At 40.9% G+C, this 20,196-nt stretch overlaps 1 protein-coding gene and 1 long non-coding RNA gene across 11 annotated transcripts in view; one reads left to right on the plus strand and one right to left on the minus strand.

Moving 5' to 3' along the window:
• Positions 1-4,628: 4,628 nt before the first annotated feature.
• Positions 4,629-5,679, minus strand: LOC136003349 (uncharacterized). Its single transcript, XR_010608073.1, has 2 exons — positions 5,341-5,679; positions 4,629-4,856 (listed from the first exon to the last, which is right to left on the minus strand). It is a non-coding gene; the product is annotated as an uncharacterized LOC136003349 (long non-coding RNA).
• A 169-nt stretch (positions 5,680-5,848) lies between these two features.
• Positions 5,849-20,196, plus strand: part of LDB2 (LIM domain binding 2) — a 228,626-nt gene continuing 214,278 nt past the window's right edge. For all 10 annotated transcript variants that reach the window (XM_065658828.1, XM_065658843.1, XM_065658837.1 and 7 more), the window contains exon 1: positions 5,849-6,106. In XM_065658828.1, coding sequence (XP_065514900.1) covers positions 5,975-6,106 — 132 coding nt within the window. In that variant the 5' untranslated portion in view covers positions 5,849-5,974. The remainder of the gene's footprint in view (positions 6,107-20,196) is intronic.

Below are 20,196 nucleotides of genomic sequence, written 5' to 3' on the forward strand. Positions count from 1 at the left end.
AGGAGCAATGTGAAGCCCCTAGTGCTTGAAGTTTCTTGTGAGCTGAAGAAGCAGACCACAGCTGTGAGCTCCTACAGACCAGTACCCCCTCTGCATTAGGCACAAGGGGAGGACAATTAAAACACACCAAATGCTGGCTTGCCATAGCTTAATTGAAGAGATGGTCAGTCAGTTTGTACACTGTATCTTGCTATGTTTAGAAGACCCATCAATGTAACACCAAGAAATGATTTGCACCATTTTGAGTCTGTCTCATGTTTTCTTCCCCAGCTCTGTCTGCTGCAGGTGCTGTGCATGTACTGTATGGGTAAAGCAGACAGACTGCTTGGTCAGAGATGGGCAGGCTCCTCAAGACTGCATTCAGCTCAGCATTCATGAAGTTCCAAGACAAAATTTAACATCCATTTTGACTGCATAGTAAGATATTGTATACACTGCAGAACTGAAAAGTATCTGAAATTCCTTTTGTGTTACCATCTATTCAGAGGTACTTCTAGCATCATTGGTGAGTGCTCGAGCTATAACCCTAGTTCACTAGCACTAAATAGGTGAAGAGAATTCTTTGAATTGCCATATGTATCAAATTATCATTATATGTAATTTATGCAAGGTAGGTTTGAATTTGCAGAAAGCCTGAAGCAGTTAAAACATGTGGACCCTTCTTGCCACACTGTAAACTCTGCAACACGGTTGTTTTTGTGGGCCCCACTTCCAGATTTCCGAAAAACCTTTCTGGTAGAAATAGTTATGTTAATGACAGAAAAGGACAATTATCATGACTGAGAAAACCAATGTAGCCTACATGGAAAAAAGCCTGGAAGCATATATGAGCCCAGCAAATATTTTTAACAATGGATTAAACAGATTTATTTAGTTTCCTGTCCACAAATGTCTGTGAAAAGACAAGTGTTTTCCGGTATATGTTTTTTATTTCAATATATTAATATTTAATGCAAACAAATTACAGCTTCTAGATTTCTTATAAATTGCAAGCATCTGGAACACTCCATTCTATAGCTGCAGAAATTAATGGCAGTATTCAGTTCTGAAACCTGTCAAAATCCTGTGTTTAAGCTTAGCAGTTGAGCATATCTTACAGACAATGGGGTAATGCTGGTGCTTCTTCATTGTGCACCCAACTTTTGATAAACAATTTTCATTTAGTCACTTATGAGCATTCACAGGAAAATAGCTTTGTTCTCTTACCTAAGGTCATTCCATTAAAAGTCTTCAATGCCATCTGGCTTTTGTATAAACAAAGGACAGTTCAAAAAGGTAGTTTTGTTTTTAGTTTTTCAAGCAATTCATGTTTTCTTGAGTGTTCTCAAGAAATCTCATTTCAAGTACCTCTAGGTTTTAGCTCTTCATTTGCTGTGTGTCTAACTAAAATCAGTCTCCCCTGTCTTTTCAACAGCTACAAACCACCTTAAATGTATCTTTGTAAACCTGATTACTGACAGAGACTGAACAGTCAACGCATACCAGGGATAAATACAGCAATTACACCTATTTACAGCTGTATTTCTTCTCTGCATTATTATTATTACTAAGTGGTTATTAAAAATAGTGCAGCCTTCAGAGCTACTTCAACTGTCAGCTTGGTAAAGTGAGGGCCATGCTTAGGTTGTGTGTGGTGTTTTTGGCAATGTTGATAATGCTCGGTGCCATGACAGTGGGCAGTGTGGGTGCCCTCAGTGGAGGCTGTGTGGAACCCTTGTGCCAGGGGCTCAAGCAATAGTCACAATGAGAAGGCAGCACCCGATTGCCTGTGACAGCACAAACAGCAGAGACAGATGAACAAACCTCTCTGGTTCATACCTTCTTGCTCCTTGCTTGTGTCCTGGAGGAAGTTTCTGCCGTAGATTTTTAGTCTTTCTATTGTAGCACATCTTAGGTACTAGTAGGCACTGAGGGTTTCACACTGGTGGGTGCAGAGGAAGAGGACCTGCACCCCTCCGCACATCATCCTGAAATGAAGAGAAACTGTCCTCCAGAGCAGAGTGGAGTCCTTGACTTAACGTGGGTCCTTCTGTTTCTGCCCAGGAGAGGGCAACCCAGCACCCAGCCATCAGCCAGCTCAGCGCACCATGTCTTGAGCCTCCTTGGGGTGTCGGAGGCCTGTGTGGTTGGTGCCTGGCCAGAGAGACACGAAACACGCTCTGTCTTAGCTGCTGGTGTCTGACAGCACACTTCGACCCAGCTCCCATTCCTCAGTTGGGAATTGTAGGCCTGTGTCCTGTTGCCTCTCTGCTCTGGTGTGCCGTCTCCTTTTGGGTTCATCTGCAGCATTCACGCGAGGGCTGGCTGAGATGAAGAGGTTTCAGGACTGGATAACCAAGGTGGGGTCACAGTCCCTCCTTTCCAGGCTCTGAATGCTAGAGTGAGGCTCTCCGCTTTGAAGCACAGTGGTATTTGCACGTGCATACACCTGAGTAAATGCAATTCTGCACACGCTGTTCTGTCGCCTGTTTGTAGCTACATACTCTGATTTTCAGATCTGGGAAGACTAACTAGTTTCTTCCTCTAGTTTTCATCTACCTTTTTTTCCCTCTGCTCACATTAAACTCACTTTCCAGATTAAGGAATTTATTGATTGTCCTAAATCTTGGACCAGATATTTGCCTTTGACCCCAGAGCCACTTTGGTAGTTTGATGCCAGTGGCATGGAGGTTTGGAGCGGCCCAGCCACGGAGCTGCCTGCTCACCCCTAACTGGCATTCTGGGGGAGTGCATGAAACATTAAATGTGGTAGATCCAAATGGGAATCAAGATGACACTGTCAGGATCCCTGTAACTTTCCTTGCCTTTGATTCTGCCTTCTGTTTTACCGTTCTGCGCATCACACTAGTCTAGATGATAACAGGCAACTGGAAGTGCTGCTGAAGCCTGTAATTAGCAGGTTCCTACCCTGGGACTTGGTTCTTGCCGGTGGGCTGTAGGTGTGCGGTAATTTGCCAGTTAATCAATGGGAATTATTAAAAATTCACTGCATATTTTTGCTTTGCACTAGACCCGTACACAGAAGCTCCTATCTGAGGTGGGGAGGAGCATCTGTGGCTCCCAATCATGGAAGCAAATCATTTACTTCCAGTACTCCTAGTTTGTCCTTCTTTTTTAAAATAACTTTAAAGCAAACTCTGCCTTCCACCCCACCCCAGCCTCAATGAAATACAGCAATGTTATTGCCATGTTTAACTTCTCAAAACAGTAAATTTTAGCCTAGCAAAAAGTCCTTATAATAGATTGAATCTTCAGGCTATGCCAAATTCCACTACTTTAAATGACAAAAAAGCAGTCAAATATGTTTTTGGGCAAACATGTTATACTTTAGATTTGCTTTGCAAACAAAGTAAAATCCATAACATTTTTTTTTTTTCTTTTTTTCGCATTTATTTAAGTAGGTGGTACTTCAGTTACAAAAATAGTGTATATTAGTGTTGTAACTGCTTAATTTTTGGGTCGTTTTGTTTTAGGCTTTAAGGCAGTCTTGCTGGGATCTCTTAAAATACCAGGAAGACACAGGGAACTTTTCTCCTAGGTATAGGCTTCTCATGTGGCCAGTGAATGCTGGCAGAGCACTGTCACTGTCACTGCAGCACTACTGAGACAAATGTTGCACATGCTATTTACTGAACTAACCACCTCCTGTGATGGTACTGGTGTGACAACATAGAGTTGCTCCATAACTGGGGAGCATTTAAAGATAGGAATGGAATACCCATGTACTCTCTGTTGTTTTGCTATTTAGTGACAGAATCTGTGGGAAGTCTATAAAACAGCTCAACAAGTCACTTCTTGTGGCCACTGTGATTCCATAACAATGTACAGAAATTGTGTAGCTAAACAGCAACTGGTTTGTCTAAGATAAATAGCAATCCAGACCAGTGGTGAGTAGAATAAAACGATGAATTTCTGGATTTTATCATAGAATTGCAGAATGGTTTGGGTTAGAAAGGACCTCAAAGATCATCAAGCTCCACCACTCCTGCCATGGGCACACACACCTTCCTCTACACCATGTTGCTCCAAGCCCTGTCCAACCTGGCCTTGAACACTTCCAGGGATGGTGCATCCACAGCTTCTCTGGGAAAGCTGTAGCAGTGCCTCACCTCCCTCACAGGAAAGAACTATTTCTTGATCTCATCTAAATCTCCCCTCTTTCAGTTTAAAGCCATTCCCCCTTGTCCTATCCCTTCATGCTCTTGCAAAAAGCCCCTCTCTTGATTTCCTGCAGGCCCCTTTAGGTACTGGAAGACTCTTCTAAGGTCTCCTGAGAAGGGAACCCAACGTCTTCCAGATTCAGATAAATGCCAGTGAAAACTGCAATTTTCAGTATCTGCCTTAAAATATTCCTGCATTCAGTTGGGTTTGAGTTAATTTTTTGGCAGTGGATGAAGCCATATCATGCTCAAGTATGTTTCAGGATTCTTACATCAATTTAGGAAATGCAATGGCATGTGCCTTGGTTTCCCCATCTGTGAAATGGGCGACCTCAGTGCTCCTGCAAGGCACCCCGGCTGAGCGCCGCTGTGACTGTGGCGGATTGTTATTCTCTTAATCATATTAGTTAACTAAATCTGTTCCTAGAGTGGTTCCATTTGCTTGAATGAATTTATATGAGAGATTAATTCAGCGCTGTTTATTGTTGTTTTTACATTTATTCAGTACTGTAAATAGTGTCTGATACTTTACAGCTATGTCTAAAGACAGCCTGTGTTTCAAGGGCTTTTTTGCACAGGTAATTTGGAGGCTCCCCTCCAAAACCTCGCACTTCCTCATGCAGCAGATGAGCCCATTTTGTTTCCTCTGGATTTTGAGGACTTTTCGTTCACGTGGTCTCCTCTCCCAGCACTTTCCTGCAAGTATGATTCAACAGATAAAGTTCATCCTTCACCTCCGAAGGGTGACTACTTCCCCTTTGCCCTTCCCTCCTCCCTCGGACGCCCCTCGTCCCCCCAGTTTTAGACATGTTTCCTCTACAACGTTCTCTAAGCGCTACAGTATTTATGCGGAGCAACGGTCCTGGAGTGCGGACCGGCTCCCACCTGGCCGCCACCACCCTACGCCCCACGGCTGTGTTTAAGACGGTCCATGAGCACATGCTCCCAACCCGGCGGAAACGGGCTGCCAGCGGTTATTCGGGGGGCTCGTTCTCCCACCCGGCTCTTTGTGTTTTCACATCTTGCCGGAGGTTTCTGTTACCAGCATTTGCCAGCTCCCCATTGTGTGAAGTGCAAAGGACGGAGGCTGTTTCTTTGTGCCGGCTCCCGCTCCCCGTCCCCGTCCCCCCTGCCGCCCGCCCTCCCGTCCCCCCAGACTGCTGCTGTGAGGTGCACTCACCCCACACACCGCGCCAACAGCGCGGGGAAGGCTGCCGAAGCCTCGGTAGCCCGGCACAAGCTCTCGGAGCAGGCAGAGCCGCGCCGAGGGCGCGATCTGGGAGCTGGCGAGGCGGCGGGACCGCGGCGGGCTGTGTCGGTGCGCTGTGCGGTAATCCCGGCCCCGACACTGCCCGGGCGAGCTCCGCGCCGAGGGGGATTGGCTCAGGCAGCTTTTAAACCACCTATATGCTAACGAGCCTGCTGCCAGGCTCCTGAGGGGTCCTGGCTGGGAAAAACCAGCCCCAAAGCTCAGACCCGTGTCAGGCGGAGGGGAGAATTATATTTTTGAACTAGTCTGTAGCGCGGACAGGAAATGACCCCTCCAGCAACTGCTGCTTTAAAGCCGAGCGGCGGTGCCTGAAGCTCTCCAGCCTCCGTCTGGAGCTCGAGCGCTCCCCCCCCCCCCCCCCCCCTCCTTTCCCTCCTCCTGCTATAGCGGCTCCCACAGCAGTTCCCAGCCAGTGCGTGCAGCCTGGATGTGTGTGTGTGTGTGTGCGCGCCGCTACTTTGTACTGTGAAGAACACACAGCCCATGTGCTCTGTATGGATGTTGATGATACTCTGTGTAGCTTGAATCGCTGCAAGCAGGCAAGATGTCCAGCACACCACATGACCCTTTCTATTCTTCTCCTTTTGGCCCATTTTATAGGAGACACACACCATACATGGTGCAACCAGAGTACCGAATATATGAAATGAACAAGAGGCTGCAGTCGCGGACGGAGGTAAGTCCCCCAGCCGTGTTTTCCTGTGCATGGACCGTGGTAGGTTTCAGCCCGAATTCCAGCTGAAGCGTCCCACTAGGCAGTACAGTATATGCAGGCACGAACCCTAATTAATTTAGTAGTTTAATTGGGTAATCCCTCATTATGTTTCCACGCAGAGCAACTCTTTGAGGAGATACCAGCTTAGGCTGAAATCTTGAAATTACAGTACAGCACTTCAGGATTGATTATAATGCTGCTCTCAGGAAATTTCTTTGCCTTAGTGTGTTTGCTCAGGATCTGTCCTGCTGGTGTTTGCAGCTATAATATTGCAAGGTACCGCTTGAGCTTTTGCACAAAATTGATTCAGAAATGTTGCAGGTTTAGGGGGAGAGATGAACCTTTCTCTGGATTTGCTTTGTGAACTCGTTAAAATTGAGAATGAATGGTAACAGAAAACAGCAGCAGAGTTTTAGAAACTTATTCCTAGGCTGCACTTAAAGAACACATGTTCAGGACGACCGACAAGAGAAATTCATGTTTACATTTGGACTGCAGTTGCTTTTAGCAAGAGAGATGATCGGTTCATGACTTTATCATATAGCTGTCAAAAGTACCCAGTAATGTAAACTACAGTCACTGTTGATTATGCTTTGTATAATGTGTTAGTGGTTTTTACACTCTGGCTTCTAAATCCAGATCAGCCACCACAAAGAATATGCAGAATGGCAAGGGGAAATACTTTTGCCACTTAAAGTAAAAAAATATAGTGGAGGCTGCATCTTGTTATTTACATGGTTAAATGAAGCACACTTTTTGGTCGGTAGAAGTGAAAAATGTGTGGACTGAATCAGGCTGGATTTCTGCCCATGTGCCTGTGTTTGTGCAGCAAACATTCTTGGTGCTGCAAATTTTCATAGTAGTTTACTAGTGGTGCCCTAAAAACACTTTTAAAAAGTATTCATCTTTTATGTGAGTAGCTTCATATAGAGGCAAATACCTGCCAAATTCGTGCCATGAAGCATGGTAAAGGATCTCAGGTTGATCTGTTTGTTGTATTGTGATTGTTTAAGGGAACACGAGGTTATCATAAAATAAACCACACATGCCTGAATTGTCAGCTAAGCCATGGAGAATCTGTGACGTTTAATGTATATGATCCAGCTAACGAGATGTGACCTGCTTTCTGATTGGGTAACTGCTGTGGAGTAAGTGCTCTTCCAGCACGGTTACCACTGCTCTTCTTCAAACATTGCTGTGGAATAATTGCTAAATTCACTTCTTGCTGGCTGAAAACTCCAAGCACTCATTGCTCCCAAAATCACAGCAACTGGTTGTCAGTTTTGCCCAAAGTTGTTGGCTGGAGAGGGTTGCTGCTGTTCAGAGGGTGAGGGGACTTGGTGGGGATTGTTTGCTACTGTTTGTTAGTGCCTTGCAACTCTGTTCCTTGCATTCCTGTACATATTGATGAAGCAATTTATAGACTTTTTCAAGTGAAAAGAACAAATATGTATCATTAAATGATTCCTTCAGCTGTTCTGAAAAGCTGTCAGTGCTATTTTAGCCTTTTTACACACATTTAAAGTGGTACTTTGGGTAATTGATCAGTTTCTGCTTGCAGCTCCTTTACAGATGTTACACCAAACAAGTTTTGAGGGATTTGTGAAGCAGCTTCCCTCTCATGCATTGCTGAGGTGTGCTCAGACTTCAGTGTGTTTAATTGCAGTTTTTGCTATGCATGTTCACAGGAATTGTTGTGGGCAGAAAGCAATAACCTACTACCTTTCCTTGCTAGTACTGCTATGGGTTTCAGCAGCATCGTCCTTTGACAAACAGTGCTTAGTTAATGAAGGCCTCATGCTCCAGCATTTCTTGTATTTGCTCAGAGTAAAAATACTTTTGCCTTGTGATGGCTCAGTGTTTACATTCTGGTTCTGTGTTTTCTAATTTCTGAGCTCTGTGCTGTAAGCACTGTTGTTTGTTGAAATGTAATTTCTAGCCAGCTTCAGCTCAGCTCATTCATCCTCCAATTAAAGCACCTTTCTTAATAAAACTAAAAATTGAATTAGTTTCCTGGGACACTTGCCGTGACTAGGTGTGGACAGCCTGTAAAGAATCATGCTGGCTTCTGGGGCACGTTGGGAGTAGAAGTTTCACATTAATTTTATGCACTTCCAAGCATGTTTGAGATTGGTAGCTGAAGGCTTCTGGAGAATGTATAACTAGCTCTGAATTTTTTGAGTCCAGATTGATGGAGCCCTGTATGTCATGGAAGGAATGTGCTTGTGGTGTGGGTGATACGGGCTTACTGCGTGAACATTTCTCTTCAGGCAGTCTTTGCAATAATGTAGGCACTGGTCTCTGAAGGAGGCTGCTTGTACTCTGTGAGCCCCAGGGGGTAGGTAAGCACAAGCAAAGCAGCTTAAAGGGAAAGGAATTACAAAGAAACTTTCCAAAAGACTGGGGGTAGCAAGCTGTCAGATTCCACCTGGACCTAGCTTCTGGACAGAGCCAGCAGAAAGTGAGGATGCATTAAAAAATGGGAACCTATAGCTCTTATCCCAAATGTATCTTTGGAAAACCTTTGGGATTTTCCTCTTTTCCTACAAAATAAAAATGTTCTTAATAATCCTGTAGAGTCAGATTCTTTTCTGTCCCTTGCAGTTGTAGAAGTTCCAAGGCAGGGCAAAATGTACAGAATCTAAGTTTTACAGAGGATACTTGGAGAGTCTATGAAAAGATTAGCTGTATGTCATGTCTATCAGTTTTCTCCCCTCCATGCAGAGCCTGCCTTTGTAGAGAATTCCTGTAGCTGCTCTCCAGAGCTTGCAGGTAGGTGAGAAATGATTAAAAAAAAAGCAATGGCTGGTAGAGACACCATTAGAGAAGCCATCAATAAATGCCATCTCTACTCCTGCTCTCCCAGCACCAGGGTCTATGGTGTGTTCGGGGAGATAGAAGTGTCCTCAAAGTGGCTCTGCGCTTGAGGACCCTCCCTGGGAAATCCACTCCTCCATTCTGGTTTCTGTCAGCATTGGGTGGAAGGGAATAATAATCAGTGTGAAGGATGTGCTCAGTGTATTAAGCAGATAAAGTACAGATTTGATTAAAGAAAGGTCATTTAGATGCAGCATGGCTATCTTTGTTGTTCGTGTTTTCTTTAGGAAGAAATGAAAGTAAAGAATTAGCAGCTCTAGCCTGGTCTAGATGTGCAAACTATTGCTCTCCAAACTTCTTACAACTTTATGGGCTCCTCAGGCAGAACCTATAACTGCCTTTTTAAATTCGGGGTCAGTCTTAGGCGAAGAATTCCAATCACACTCAGGCAGGGGGTGGTTTTATGATGTAAGTACTGGCAGAAGTCCACCACCTAGCTAATTCTTATGTGATCTAAAGTAAATTAGGGAGTCTGAGTTAGGAACTCTTGTGCAGAAACACCTTACCTCCCTTAGAAGTTGTTCAAAGAAATCTGATGTGGTAATACATTTTTCTAAATGGAAATTAAAAAGTGGTTTCTTAACAATACTTTGGGAACATCTAGTGCCATTTTGTAATGCATCAACAATCCTGATTTAGAGAAATAAAATTATTATTTAAATATTTAATAATCTCTGATAGATATAAAGATAAATCTTATTTACTTCTATCATAGTTGATTATCTTTCTGGTTAACCAAAATGCAGCTGTTTCCTTGCTCTGTGTGTGGTTTTAAGGTTTTCATTGCCATTCACTCCAGTTTATCTTGACGTTTTTATATCTGTGTTAGTTTAACATTTCAAGAAAGCAATCCTGTTGTGGCATAATCAGCAGTTTCTAAAGTTCTAACTAGCAATATGCAGCATAGGTAAATTAGCTTAAACATTTTCTCTGTTTTTCATAAAACTCGATGTTTAAAAAAGCCTCTTTTCCTCTTTGATGTTGTAAATCCTTTTCTGTTCTAATTTTTAATCACTTGAAATTGCTCACACTTAAAAGAAAACAAAAGGTGATTATATCTTGTATATAATTATTTTTCAGTCACATTACAGTACGCTGTGGATAGATCACCTGAAGTTGCTGACAGTTTAAAGTTTGAGGTGTTGCTTTATTACCAATAATCAAAGAAATGTATCAAGCCTTTCACTTGCTTATTTTGTCCCCTATATTGTAAGAACTTCTGCATATCACAATATATTAAATTCATCTGTATCTCTGTCACTACAAGAGATTATGCTTTACATCGCTGTTCTATGCAAAACACAGCTTTCTTCTGGCTAAGAGAGCAGTGTTTTAGGGGTGACTAGAGAACTTGATAAGTAGCATGTTTGTTTTAAAGACAATCAGCTTAATCAAAGCATATTAAACTCCTATTAAACTGTATAGTGTATTTAACAGAAGCAGAGATTTTGTGATGGAAGAAAATGTGAAGAAAATTAAAAGGAAAATAAAGCAGAATGTTATGATTATTTAAAAGCTATTAAATGAACTGGAAGCCTATGCAGTGTTTCATATTCAACCAAATATTTAAAGCAAATCAAAGCTAAACAAAATTTCTGCACTTTAATGGAAGTCTCTTATTTTAATTCCTCACATTGCTAGCTGATGAAATAATATCTTCTTCTTCTTTCTGATGCATTTTTAATAGATTGGTCATAAAAATCTATGTTGTGACATCACATTTGTTCACATAGCAACTTAATATCGCAAACAGATCTCTCATATTGTGTACATGAGTCTGAGTTTGTCCAATGAGTTTGTTTTGACGAGAGGAAAACACATAAACTTATATGTGAAAGGATTTTGGAGGAAATATTCTTTCACCCACAAATATACTTGGCAATTCTAGGAACACGAGTGAAGTATTTTAAAAGAGCACTTATGAACCATGCTTTGCTGAAATGAAAAAGGTCAGTTTTAAAAGAAAACCCTTGAACTCCTTTAGGTAGAATCGATTCAAGGCTGTTTTTACTGATTGTCTTTTATTTCATATAGTTTTTTCATCCCTTTAAAAAAAATTCAGTTGCAGCTGTTTTCAATTAAAATCGTTACAAACTGACAATTCTTATGAGGCTGGAGGAGAAAAAAAAGGCTCTATTTCCTTTCCATGCTGATTCTTAGCTTACAATCAGGGATGTCTTGCTGCCTTTTTTTATTTTCCCTCAAGTTATAATATACAACATAAACTGCGTGTGTAAGTAACGGGGAGGTTTTGGGGCAGGGGCTGGTGAGGGGGGAGAGTGAGTCAGTGGGAAAGTGTAAAAATGGATCTCGTCTGCAAATCACTGATGCTTGCAAGATCATTTTCTCTAAAGAAACCTTTTCAACCCTTCCTTTTCTCTTTTTCATTCTTTAAACCATAAATCCACTTAAAAAAACTTACTCTTAGTCTTTCCCTGGTGTAAACAAGATTTACTATGCACATCCAGTCTCAAAAATAGAAGCCTCTGGATGGTGAGAAGGAACAAAATAGAGATCATAGCAAGGGCCCAGTCCTGTGCTCGTATTTAAGCTGGAGTTTTGCCTGAAGTAGGATTGCAAGATCAGATAAAAAAAATAATCATTTGTTTTTGGTATATACACTTTCTTTGTTTAGAGAAAAAGGGTATGGGTAGATTGCTAAACTCATTGCAATATTTTTAGCTGGGCTCCTCACTTCAAATGGTATTTTTTTTGTATCTTTTTGCCAAAAGTTGCATATCTGCTGTAAACAGGCATTCCAACCGTGCCGATACTTTGTTCAGTTGCTTCCTCCTAAAGAAGAGCTTTCTTTCCTGCACTGTACTGTGTAAACAGGCCAGCATATATCCTCAGTTTTGCTGGGTGCTCTTTTCCAAAAGTTGCGCCTGGGCTATTTGAAGCCTCAGAGGGGTGATCCTGGCAGGGACAAGGTGGCCCAAAAGTGGCTGATGATTAGTCTCTGAAAAGTACTGTGGTAGGGCAGGGCTTGTTGGCCAGGTCTCAATGGTCTTATTTATTAGGCAAAAATAGTAGTTAAAGAAACCTCCCCGAGCTCCTAGCTGAAATCTCCTCCCTAGGCTTGTGTCTCTCTTTTCCCCAGTACATTCTTTCTCTTTGTTGCTGTTAGAATTTCAGAGAGAAAGCACTTTATGATCAGAATGCTGTTTGCATTTCTATTACATTGTGGTGGACAGACAGCCAGGCCCTTCTAAATTAAAGCCTGTAAGTTAGTGATCTAAGCCAAACAGTACACTTGGTACTCCTGGAGTAAGTGAGGATCCACTAGAACCACCAGTGGACCATAAACCTTCGTAGGGTAACAGCTGATGCTTCTGGAGACAACTCTGGCACTTTTGTGCCTTATGAGGCTAGGGAAAAATTACCAATGTGGAAAAATTAGACCTTTGCAGAACTAAACATGAGCTAGGATAGGTGACTTTCTAAGCCTGTCACCTCTTCAGGACTCACAAGTTGTGGTTGTGTGTAGTTTTTGCGAAGGCGATAAATTTTACAAGAGGAGGCTGTCCTCCCTGTGACACTTGGGTTGCCTTGGCCTCACCTTGCTGTTTGCACACCATTGTCAAAAAGACACGATGAAGCTCCTGGCCAGGGTGGTGTTCCTGCCTGCATCGTACAGGCTTGAAGCGTAAGTGTGTAGCAGATTTCTTTATGAAGAACTCTCATAACTACAGCTAAAATATAAGTATCAATCTAGAATATCTGCCTGAGTTCTTTCTGTTGTCAATATTCACATCCAGGGCAGAATCACAAACTCACAACTGACGCAGCAAAGCCATAGCTTTATGTTATAACTTTATAACTTTTAAATGTACTTAATCTACTGCCTAGTTACCTGCAAACTAAATATTAGGTCTTTGCATCCTTCCAAGCAACTAATATATTAGAACATTGCTGTACTATCTATCAGACATGATCTGTAATAGCTGCTGCTATCCATCTTTCCTGATTCTAAGCCATAGTCAGCTTGCTGAGCCTAGTCAGCTGAGCAGAAACATTCAGATCTGTCTGTAGCATTTGTGTGTGTGTTTTTAAAAAGGAAAGGGGAAAATCTATTCTCCAGGTAGAGTTTTGCCATCAAAGTAGGAATGTACAGCAGATTCAGTATCTGTCCAGATCATGTCCGTTTTACACAACTGCTAGTTGCAGACTAGAGCATTCTTCATGATGCAGAAGAATTGCAAGGGCTGGTTGGATGACATTATCTGTTGTATTCAGAAGGCAAGTGCAATATTAGGTGTGTATGAAAGTGATCATATTTGGAAAGCCCTGACTAGGGCAGACCCAAGAATAGAGGGAATAATAGATCCACTGTGCTTATTCTTCAAAACCTAAATACCTGGAGAAACAACTGTTTGAGTACTATTATGTGCAGGCTTACATCACCTGTGCAGGGGACTATTTTTACTTTTCTTTCAGAGTTTCAAACATTTGTTTTTTCTAACTATATACTTTATTAGGTTATTTTCTAAAGTAGTAAATTGAGAAAATGATGACTTCCAGTACATTGAGCATTTTAGGTATTTCATGTACCTTATTTTGATTCTTGTTCCAGTTGTGTAGTTTTGCCTCAACCATTAGCAGATTGTATCTGAGAAAGAGCCGCCATCTGTCCTGGAGCAGGTTACAAAGAGATTCTGAAATATTAATGACCACATTATAAAAAAAAAAAATATTCTAAATCTTTAAATACAGCAGTCACAGGGAGAGAGGAAAATGTCCAGAAAACAGGAAAGTACATAGTGTGAAACGTTTTCAGTTTATTAGTGTTTAAGCTGAAGCACCCTCCGCATAATTCATACCCCAGTAAGGCAGTCAGTAATACCAGCATTCCTAACCAGCTCCCTTTTTATGGACCAGAGATCCTCCAGCCTGTGACTGGCAAGGCAGGCATAAAACCTGCTTTGCCGCTAGGTGTACAACCAGGGTAGTATTTTATAGCTGGAAAAAGGGAATAGGAAATGCCTTGCACCTAGAATGGTATGCTTTCTTCATGCAGTTAACACGTCTCATGGATGGGTTATGGGGCAGTAGAGGAAGGCCTACAACAGTCTCCATCCCCCATATTCTGATAGTAACTTGTGTTTTCAGATCAGTGTCGCCACCTTCCGTAATTCCTGTATGCACTTTAAGTGGCAAAAATGTTTCCATGTTACTCCATTCAGCATTAAAATAATGTTACTGTGACTAGAAAGAAAAAGAACTGCTGTAAATTAGTTCCTTTAGAGCAAATTAAAATTCTTCTTGTTGTTCAGTATATTGCAGGAGGGACTCTCCTTCCTTTTGGTACTCAGTCAGCATTTCTTCACCTTTGTTCTTTGCCATACCAAGATATTAAAAACATTGTCAGCATATAGATTCTATATGTGCGTTTGAAACCATACCCTTGGTGTAGTAGATGAGGGCAATACAATAGCTCTGTCATTTCTGCCGAGAGTTAATCACTTGAGTATCAGTTAACCCTTAGGGTAATTAAGTAATAATGTTGTTGATGTGATCTGAAGTAGCATTTTAAGCAATTAGAAGTTCAGACATAATGTGATGCAGTTATACATCATATAGTGCATCTCTCCATTTTACAGAGCAAAAAAATTGCCATATGTTTTGTGGGAAGCTTGGCATTTTGCACTGACTGGAGTTCTGCTTGTATTTACGAACAGCACACTTGTAAACTATGGTAATAACTCTTTGAAGGCCACACCTATGCACACTGTTATGTTAAAAAGCGTAAGCCTGTTTTAATGAATGTGTTGGCATGAATTATGGGCCATAAAAAGCCAACACATTGGTTAAAGGTTTGTTACGTGAGTGCAACAGATACTGCGTACAACATTTCCGTGACTATTCACTAGAGTTTAACAGTGAATTTGCTTTGGCTATGTTCGTGCTCTTTGTGTGTTCCTGTGAATGTTCAATCGAGTTTTATTCTTACAAATAATTAGAGAATGCAAATTTCAGTTTGTTGGGCATTCTGGAAAGAAGTTGCTTATTTTATATGGCCTAGGCTGAGGGGTAGCGTTTCCTCTTTTGGTTTTCCAGAACTTTTCAAATAGAACCATGGTACTTAGAAATTAAATACACCGGTGTAGAATCTCTGATTGCTTTGCAGTGAGGACTGACTGGTGTATGAATGTAAAGTGAACTAATGGCAATGACTGGTGGCGATGGGAAAATGACCGGCCAGTAAATGTAATGTATGGACATAGAATCATAGAATAGTTAGGGTTAGAAGGGACCTTAAGATCATCTAGTTCCAACCCCCATGCCATGGGCAGGGACATCTCACACTGAACTGTGTCATCCAAGGCTCTGTTCAGCCTGGCCTTGAACACCACCAGGGGTGGAGCATTTACAACTTCCCTGGGCAACCCATTCCAGTGCCTCACCACCCTTACAGTAAAGAACTTCCTCCTTATATCCAAACTAAATTTCTCCTGTTTAAGTGTTAGCCCATTACCCCTTGTCCTATCACTACAATCCCTAATGAAGAGTCCCTCCCTAGCATCCTTATAGGCCCCCTTCAGATACTGGAAGGCTGCTATAAGGTCTTCACGCAGCCTTCTCTTCTCCAGGCTCCTCTTCTTCCATGCAACAGGATGCTGCTTACCATACAGTTATTTTAGAAAAATGTATTAAGAAAGAGTTAGTGAAAACATTCAAATCTTCCTGGCAATTTAAATTCTGACTCCATCTGTGCTCATCCAGTCATGGATGTAAAACAGTAAGACACAATATATGGCCAATCACAGCATATAGTCTTAGCAGAATATTACATGTGTACAGCAGACTGCTTGTTATGAAAGACGAGCAAAATTATGTCTTAAATTTGAATAAGTAATGCATTCAAATAAATTGTTATTAATTCCTAGCAACTCTGGATAGGGTAAAGTAGAAGTCATAAAATCTATTTGATGTGAATGATTAGCTCAGCTCTTTTCAGTACCTCTTAACACTCTGTCAGGGTTAATAGTGAAAAGTAAAAAGATCGGTCAAGATGACAGTGCACCAAGTACATCTGTTCTCTGACAGTGCAGTAAGATTATTTAGCACCTCCATCAAGAACATCCTGAAGCAACCGAGCTACACCTTTGCTGATTGTTTCATCCAAAGGGCTGCACTTCTAAATATGCAGTGTAGCACAGACTTCCTTGTACAGAGCGGTGTTAGCACTGGTACATAACCTGAAGCCACAACCTTCATGTCTACGCTGACAAGAATCCTGCCAGTTGAGCCACTGTGACACCTTGTGGCTTATGAAGCAACACAAGGATCTTTTATAAAACAAACAGGTAAATGCCAGAGGTTAATGGGTACTGATGAATGACCTCTCATCCAACTGTCAATAGAAATCTCTTTGCTGGGTTACTGTAGGATGTTTTCAAGATACAGTTAAATTAAGTGGTAGTGGCTTATTTCTCTTTGGAGTCCTTATATTAGGTATTTTACTGTGAAGTGTCATAAGATGGGGCATCATTTTGCTAAGCCTCACCTGCTGCTATTGTCTTCAGTGCTCTGGTGTTTGCTTATCATTCAGATTACATAAAGAAACACTGTTTTGGCTGCATTACAGAGTAAATATTTTATTTGTTTGCAACCATTAATGTGGTTAACCAGAAGAATGCTTGAAGAGAGGAAAGTACTTTTTGCTGCTGAGTGTGTTCAGACAGTAGGACAGTTAAAAGTAATCAAGGTGTAGCAATCATTTGGCAGTGGGCATACAACTCTCTAAGCCCCTGAATTTGGAGTTAAGTAGATAGTATTTCAGCTGTGAATTAACTATAGCGAAGCTGTATTTTGCTGAGAAATTCTCAGTAAACTTAAAATGAGTCTGATGGTAACACATGGAGCTGAGAAGGAACTCTGCAACTGTAAAGGCTCAGAACCTCAGATTACCTGACACTAGTTTCTTGATTATCACTTGTGTCCTCAAACAAGCATATCCATGTTTCCTTCCATGATGATCCTGAGTGTTTAAGAGGAGTTTCTCATAAACTCTTGCAGTATGTCCTGTGGCACTTCCCTTGCCTTTGACATTTTCAAAAACTTGGCAACAATTGGGCTGAAATAGTTGCCTTCCATTGCCAAATACCGACTTAGGAGTGAATCCACTGTCTTATGATGCAAGGGGTCTGCATCCCTCTGTTATCCCTTATCTTCAGGTCCACAGTGCTGCCATTTAGACATAATACGTAGACATACATGCCCAAACTTGCGTTTAACTTGCTGGTGTGAGAAGCAGTAGCAGCACAGGACTCAGGGCATGCAGTCTACCTTATTTCATGGACAGGTATTTTGATTCTTTGCTGAGATTTATGGTCTTAAAACTAGGTAGCTACAACCCTGTCTTCATGATATTTGTACCATTATATTTATATTATATTTATATATAATGGTATAAATATCACGAAGACAGGGTTGTGTATGAGTTTAGTTGTGTATGGGTTGTGTATATGTTTAATTCCTATTTATAATAATGTAAATAAATAGTTATATTTATTATAAGATTCTTGGGACTGGGACCACCTTCTCTGTTCTTTTACAGTGGCAGCACAGTGGAGTACTGCAGCACATTTTTAATGTTGTGCTATGTATCTTAGCTAACTAAAGGCTAAAAGTAGATAATAGTGTTTTAAATACTTTCAAACCCAAATCTAAATATACCACAATAATTTTGATTTCACAGATCAAAATGTTTTAATTGATATTACATGTATTTATGCACTGCAAAGAATTATCTGACCAGAAAATACCGTAATACTGTAAGTTCTTGGAAGACGACTTTTTAATGTTATTAACACATTTCGTTACTTCTCAACTAATTCAGCCCACCCATGCAAGCCTACTGGCTTTGCCAAGCAACTACAAATATATTTTAAGGCAGCATTCTGCTGGTTGATTCGTACATTTGTACATCTGATATTGTTATTAAATCTATTACTTTTTTACTGTAATTCTTCAGTAGTTTCATATCAATCAAAGGAGCTCATTCAAAGTCCATTTTCTCTTAACAGTGGAAAGACTTATCTGGAATATGTATATTATTTCATGAGGATTTGGGGAGGGAATATTGAAAAGTGTTGTAATGGATAAGTTCTTGTAATAAATAAGTAGAGATGAACCAGCAAGGTTGTTCTAGGAAAGAAAGGCAACACTTTTTTCTTTTATTGTTTGCACTCTACTGATTTAATTAGCCAGTGAAAACAGACCCACTTTGAATAATAAAAAGACAAAATCAACTCCTCCCTCCCCAGTCTGCCGCATCTGTTGCCTTTTGGAGACTACTTGCAGTACCCAAACTACTTATAGTCTAATGGATTTTGCTTTGTGACAGACATTACCTCTATTTGCTTGCAAATACATAAGGGAGTTATAAATATTTTTTTTCTTGTTCCGAGGGAAAGGAGCTGTTTAAATTGTCATTTTGAAAGAAACTGGACTACCTTAAGCAAAACTAGAATGTTTCTGGTGTTATGTAAATGAAGGTAGTCACAGTCCTGATAGATTTTTGAATGGTGATCTAATAGCAGTATCTTAATGATTACCACATTATAGAAATCTAAATCATTCCTGAGACTGCTTGAAGTTGGAAAGCGTGTGCATTGTTTTTCATTGGTCAGGAGCAGGAGAGCATAGATGGGTAAAACTACTGAAATGGTCTCTGCTGTATTTCATTACGCTTCCACCTTCTGCAGTATCGAGTTGGTGTACTGAATTTCCATGAGGAAGTGAGGCAGTTTGCTGCACCTCTGCTGGGTTGGGCCCACTTCTACACAAGAGTGAGAGCCTTTTTAATTGCAGTCTTGAATATGAATATTAATGCCTCATTGGGATCACAGTATTGCAGAACCAAGGGATCCTTGTCAGTGGACTCTGCTCAACGCCCATGCTGTTTTGGGACCTTTCATCATCTGTGGACCCCAGAATTTCCTTAGCTTTGTTTAATGGCACAACTAAAAAGAGCATCAAATAAAAGGTGGATTTTTCAATAATTTTTTCTCACCATTTTTATAAGCGAGTACCAGCTACTTTATTAAAATAGTTTTCCTGTTGAGAAGAAAGAATTCCCAATTTTGCTGAAGGTGACTTTTTAGAAAGACAATTACCTATATAATTTTCAAGATTATTATTAGGATGTACATAAAGCTATTAGGACCATGGGAACTTGGATAAACCCACCTGGTGTGCAAATTTTGTTACCAACATAGCTGCACTAAGCTTGAGAAGACTGAGTGTGATTATAAGAGTCAACTGAGAAACATAAATTGAGAGCTCAGCCCAGCAGTCTTTCCCTTCCTTGGAGATTGATGGCACACAGGTGTACGGTTGCAAATAACATAGTCTGTAGGCCAATGGTGCTGGTGTGATTTAAAAAGAAAAACAAAATCTTTTTCTGTCTTACAAGCTTCATAGGTTTGTTTCAGTTCCTCATCCCATGCAAAGCTTTCCTGTTTACGTCAATGAAATGAGCATTAGGCTCTTGTATACACAGGTGCTACAAGAAGGTGAAGCAGCTGATACATCAACAATTTGTTTTTTGTGGAACCTACCTATTCTAATGGGTTTACCAGCTTTAGGTGACTTTGTGCTTAGAGGTGAATTTGAGGAATCTTAAAAGGACTAGAAGGCATATTTAGCTTTCAGGTGTCGTCCATAGTTGGCTATGTGATAAAACTGCATGTTTAGGGGCTTAGATTATATTTGCACTTCCCATTTAAAAAATGCCAAAGGTGTAATAGAAAGCGTGGTTAAGAGCAAGCATCACTCTCTAATAAGAAATATTGTGCAGCAAAACAAACAACAGAAAGGGGGTGAAGCTTTTTTCAGTCAGAAATCTAGCTGGAGAGAAATGTATGGCCCGTAAATTAGCAGAATAGTAGGTAGATCTGGCAGGCTGTATGAAGTACATCATTTAGCTGAGCTTATCCACACACTCCTTGAAAAGTGGACTCTGTAGCCTACATTGTTAGCTGTATTAATAAATAACAACCCTTCTGAGATTCGTTATTTAGGTTTACTCAAAACCAAACCGATCAAAACCAAACCCTGGATGTTCATAGGTAATTTTTTTTTTTTTTTTTTCCCCCCAGCAGTTGCTAGCCTCTACTGCTTTACTGGGTAGAGGAAAGGAGATGATTAAATGAAATTCGTAGCCTTTT

This window comes from Lathamus discolor, chromosome 1 (genome assembly GCF_037157495.1).
Source record: "Lathamus discolor isolate bLatDis1 chromosome 1, bLatDis1.hap1, whole genome shotgun sequence".
Lineage (NCBI taxonomy): Eukaryota > Metazoa > Chordata > Aves > Psittaciformes > Psittacidae > Lathamus > Lathamus discolor.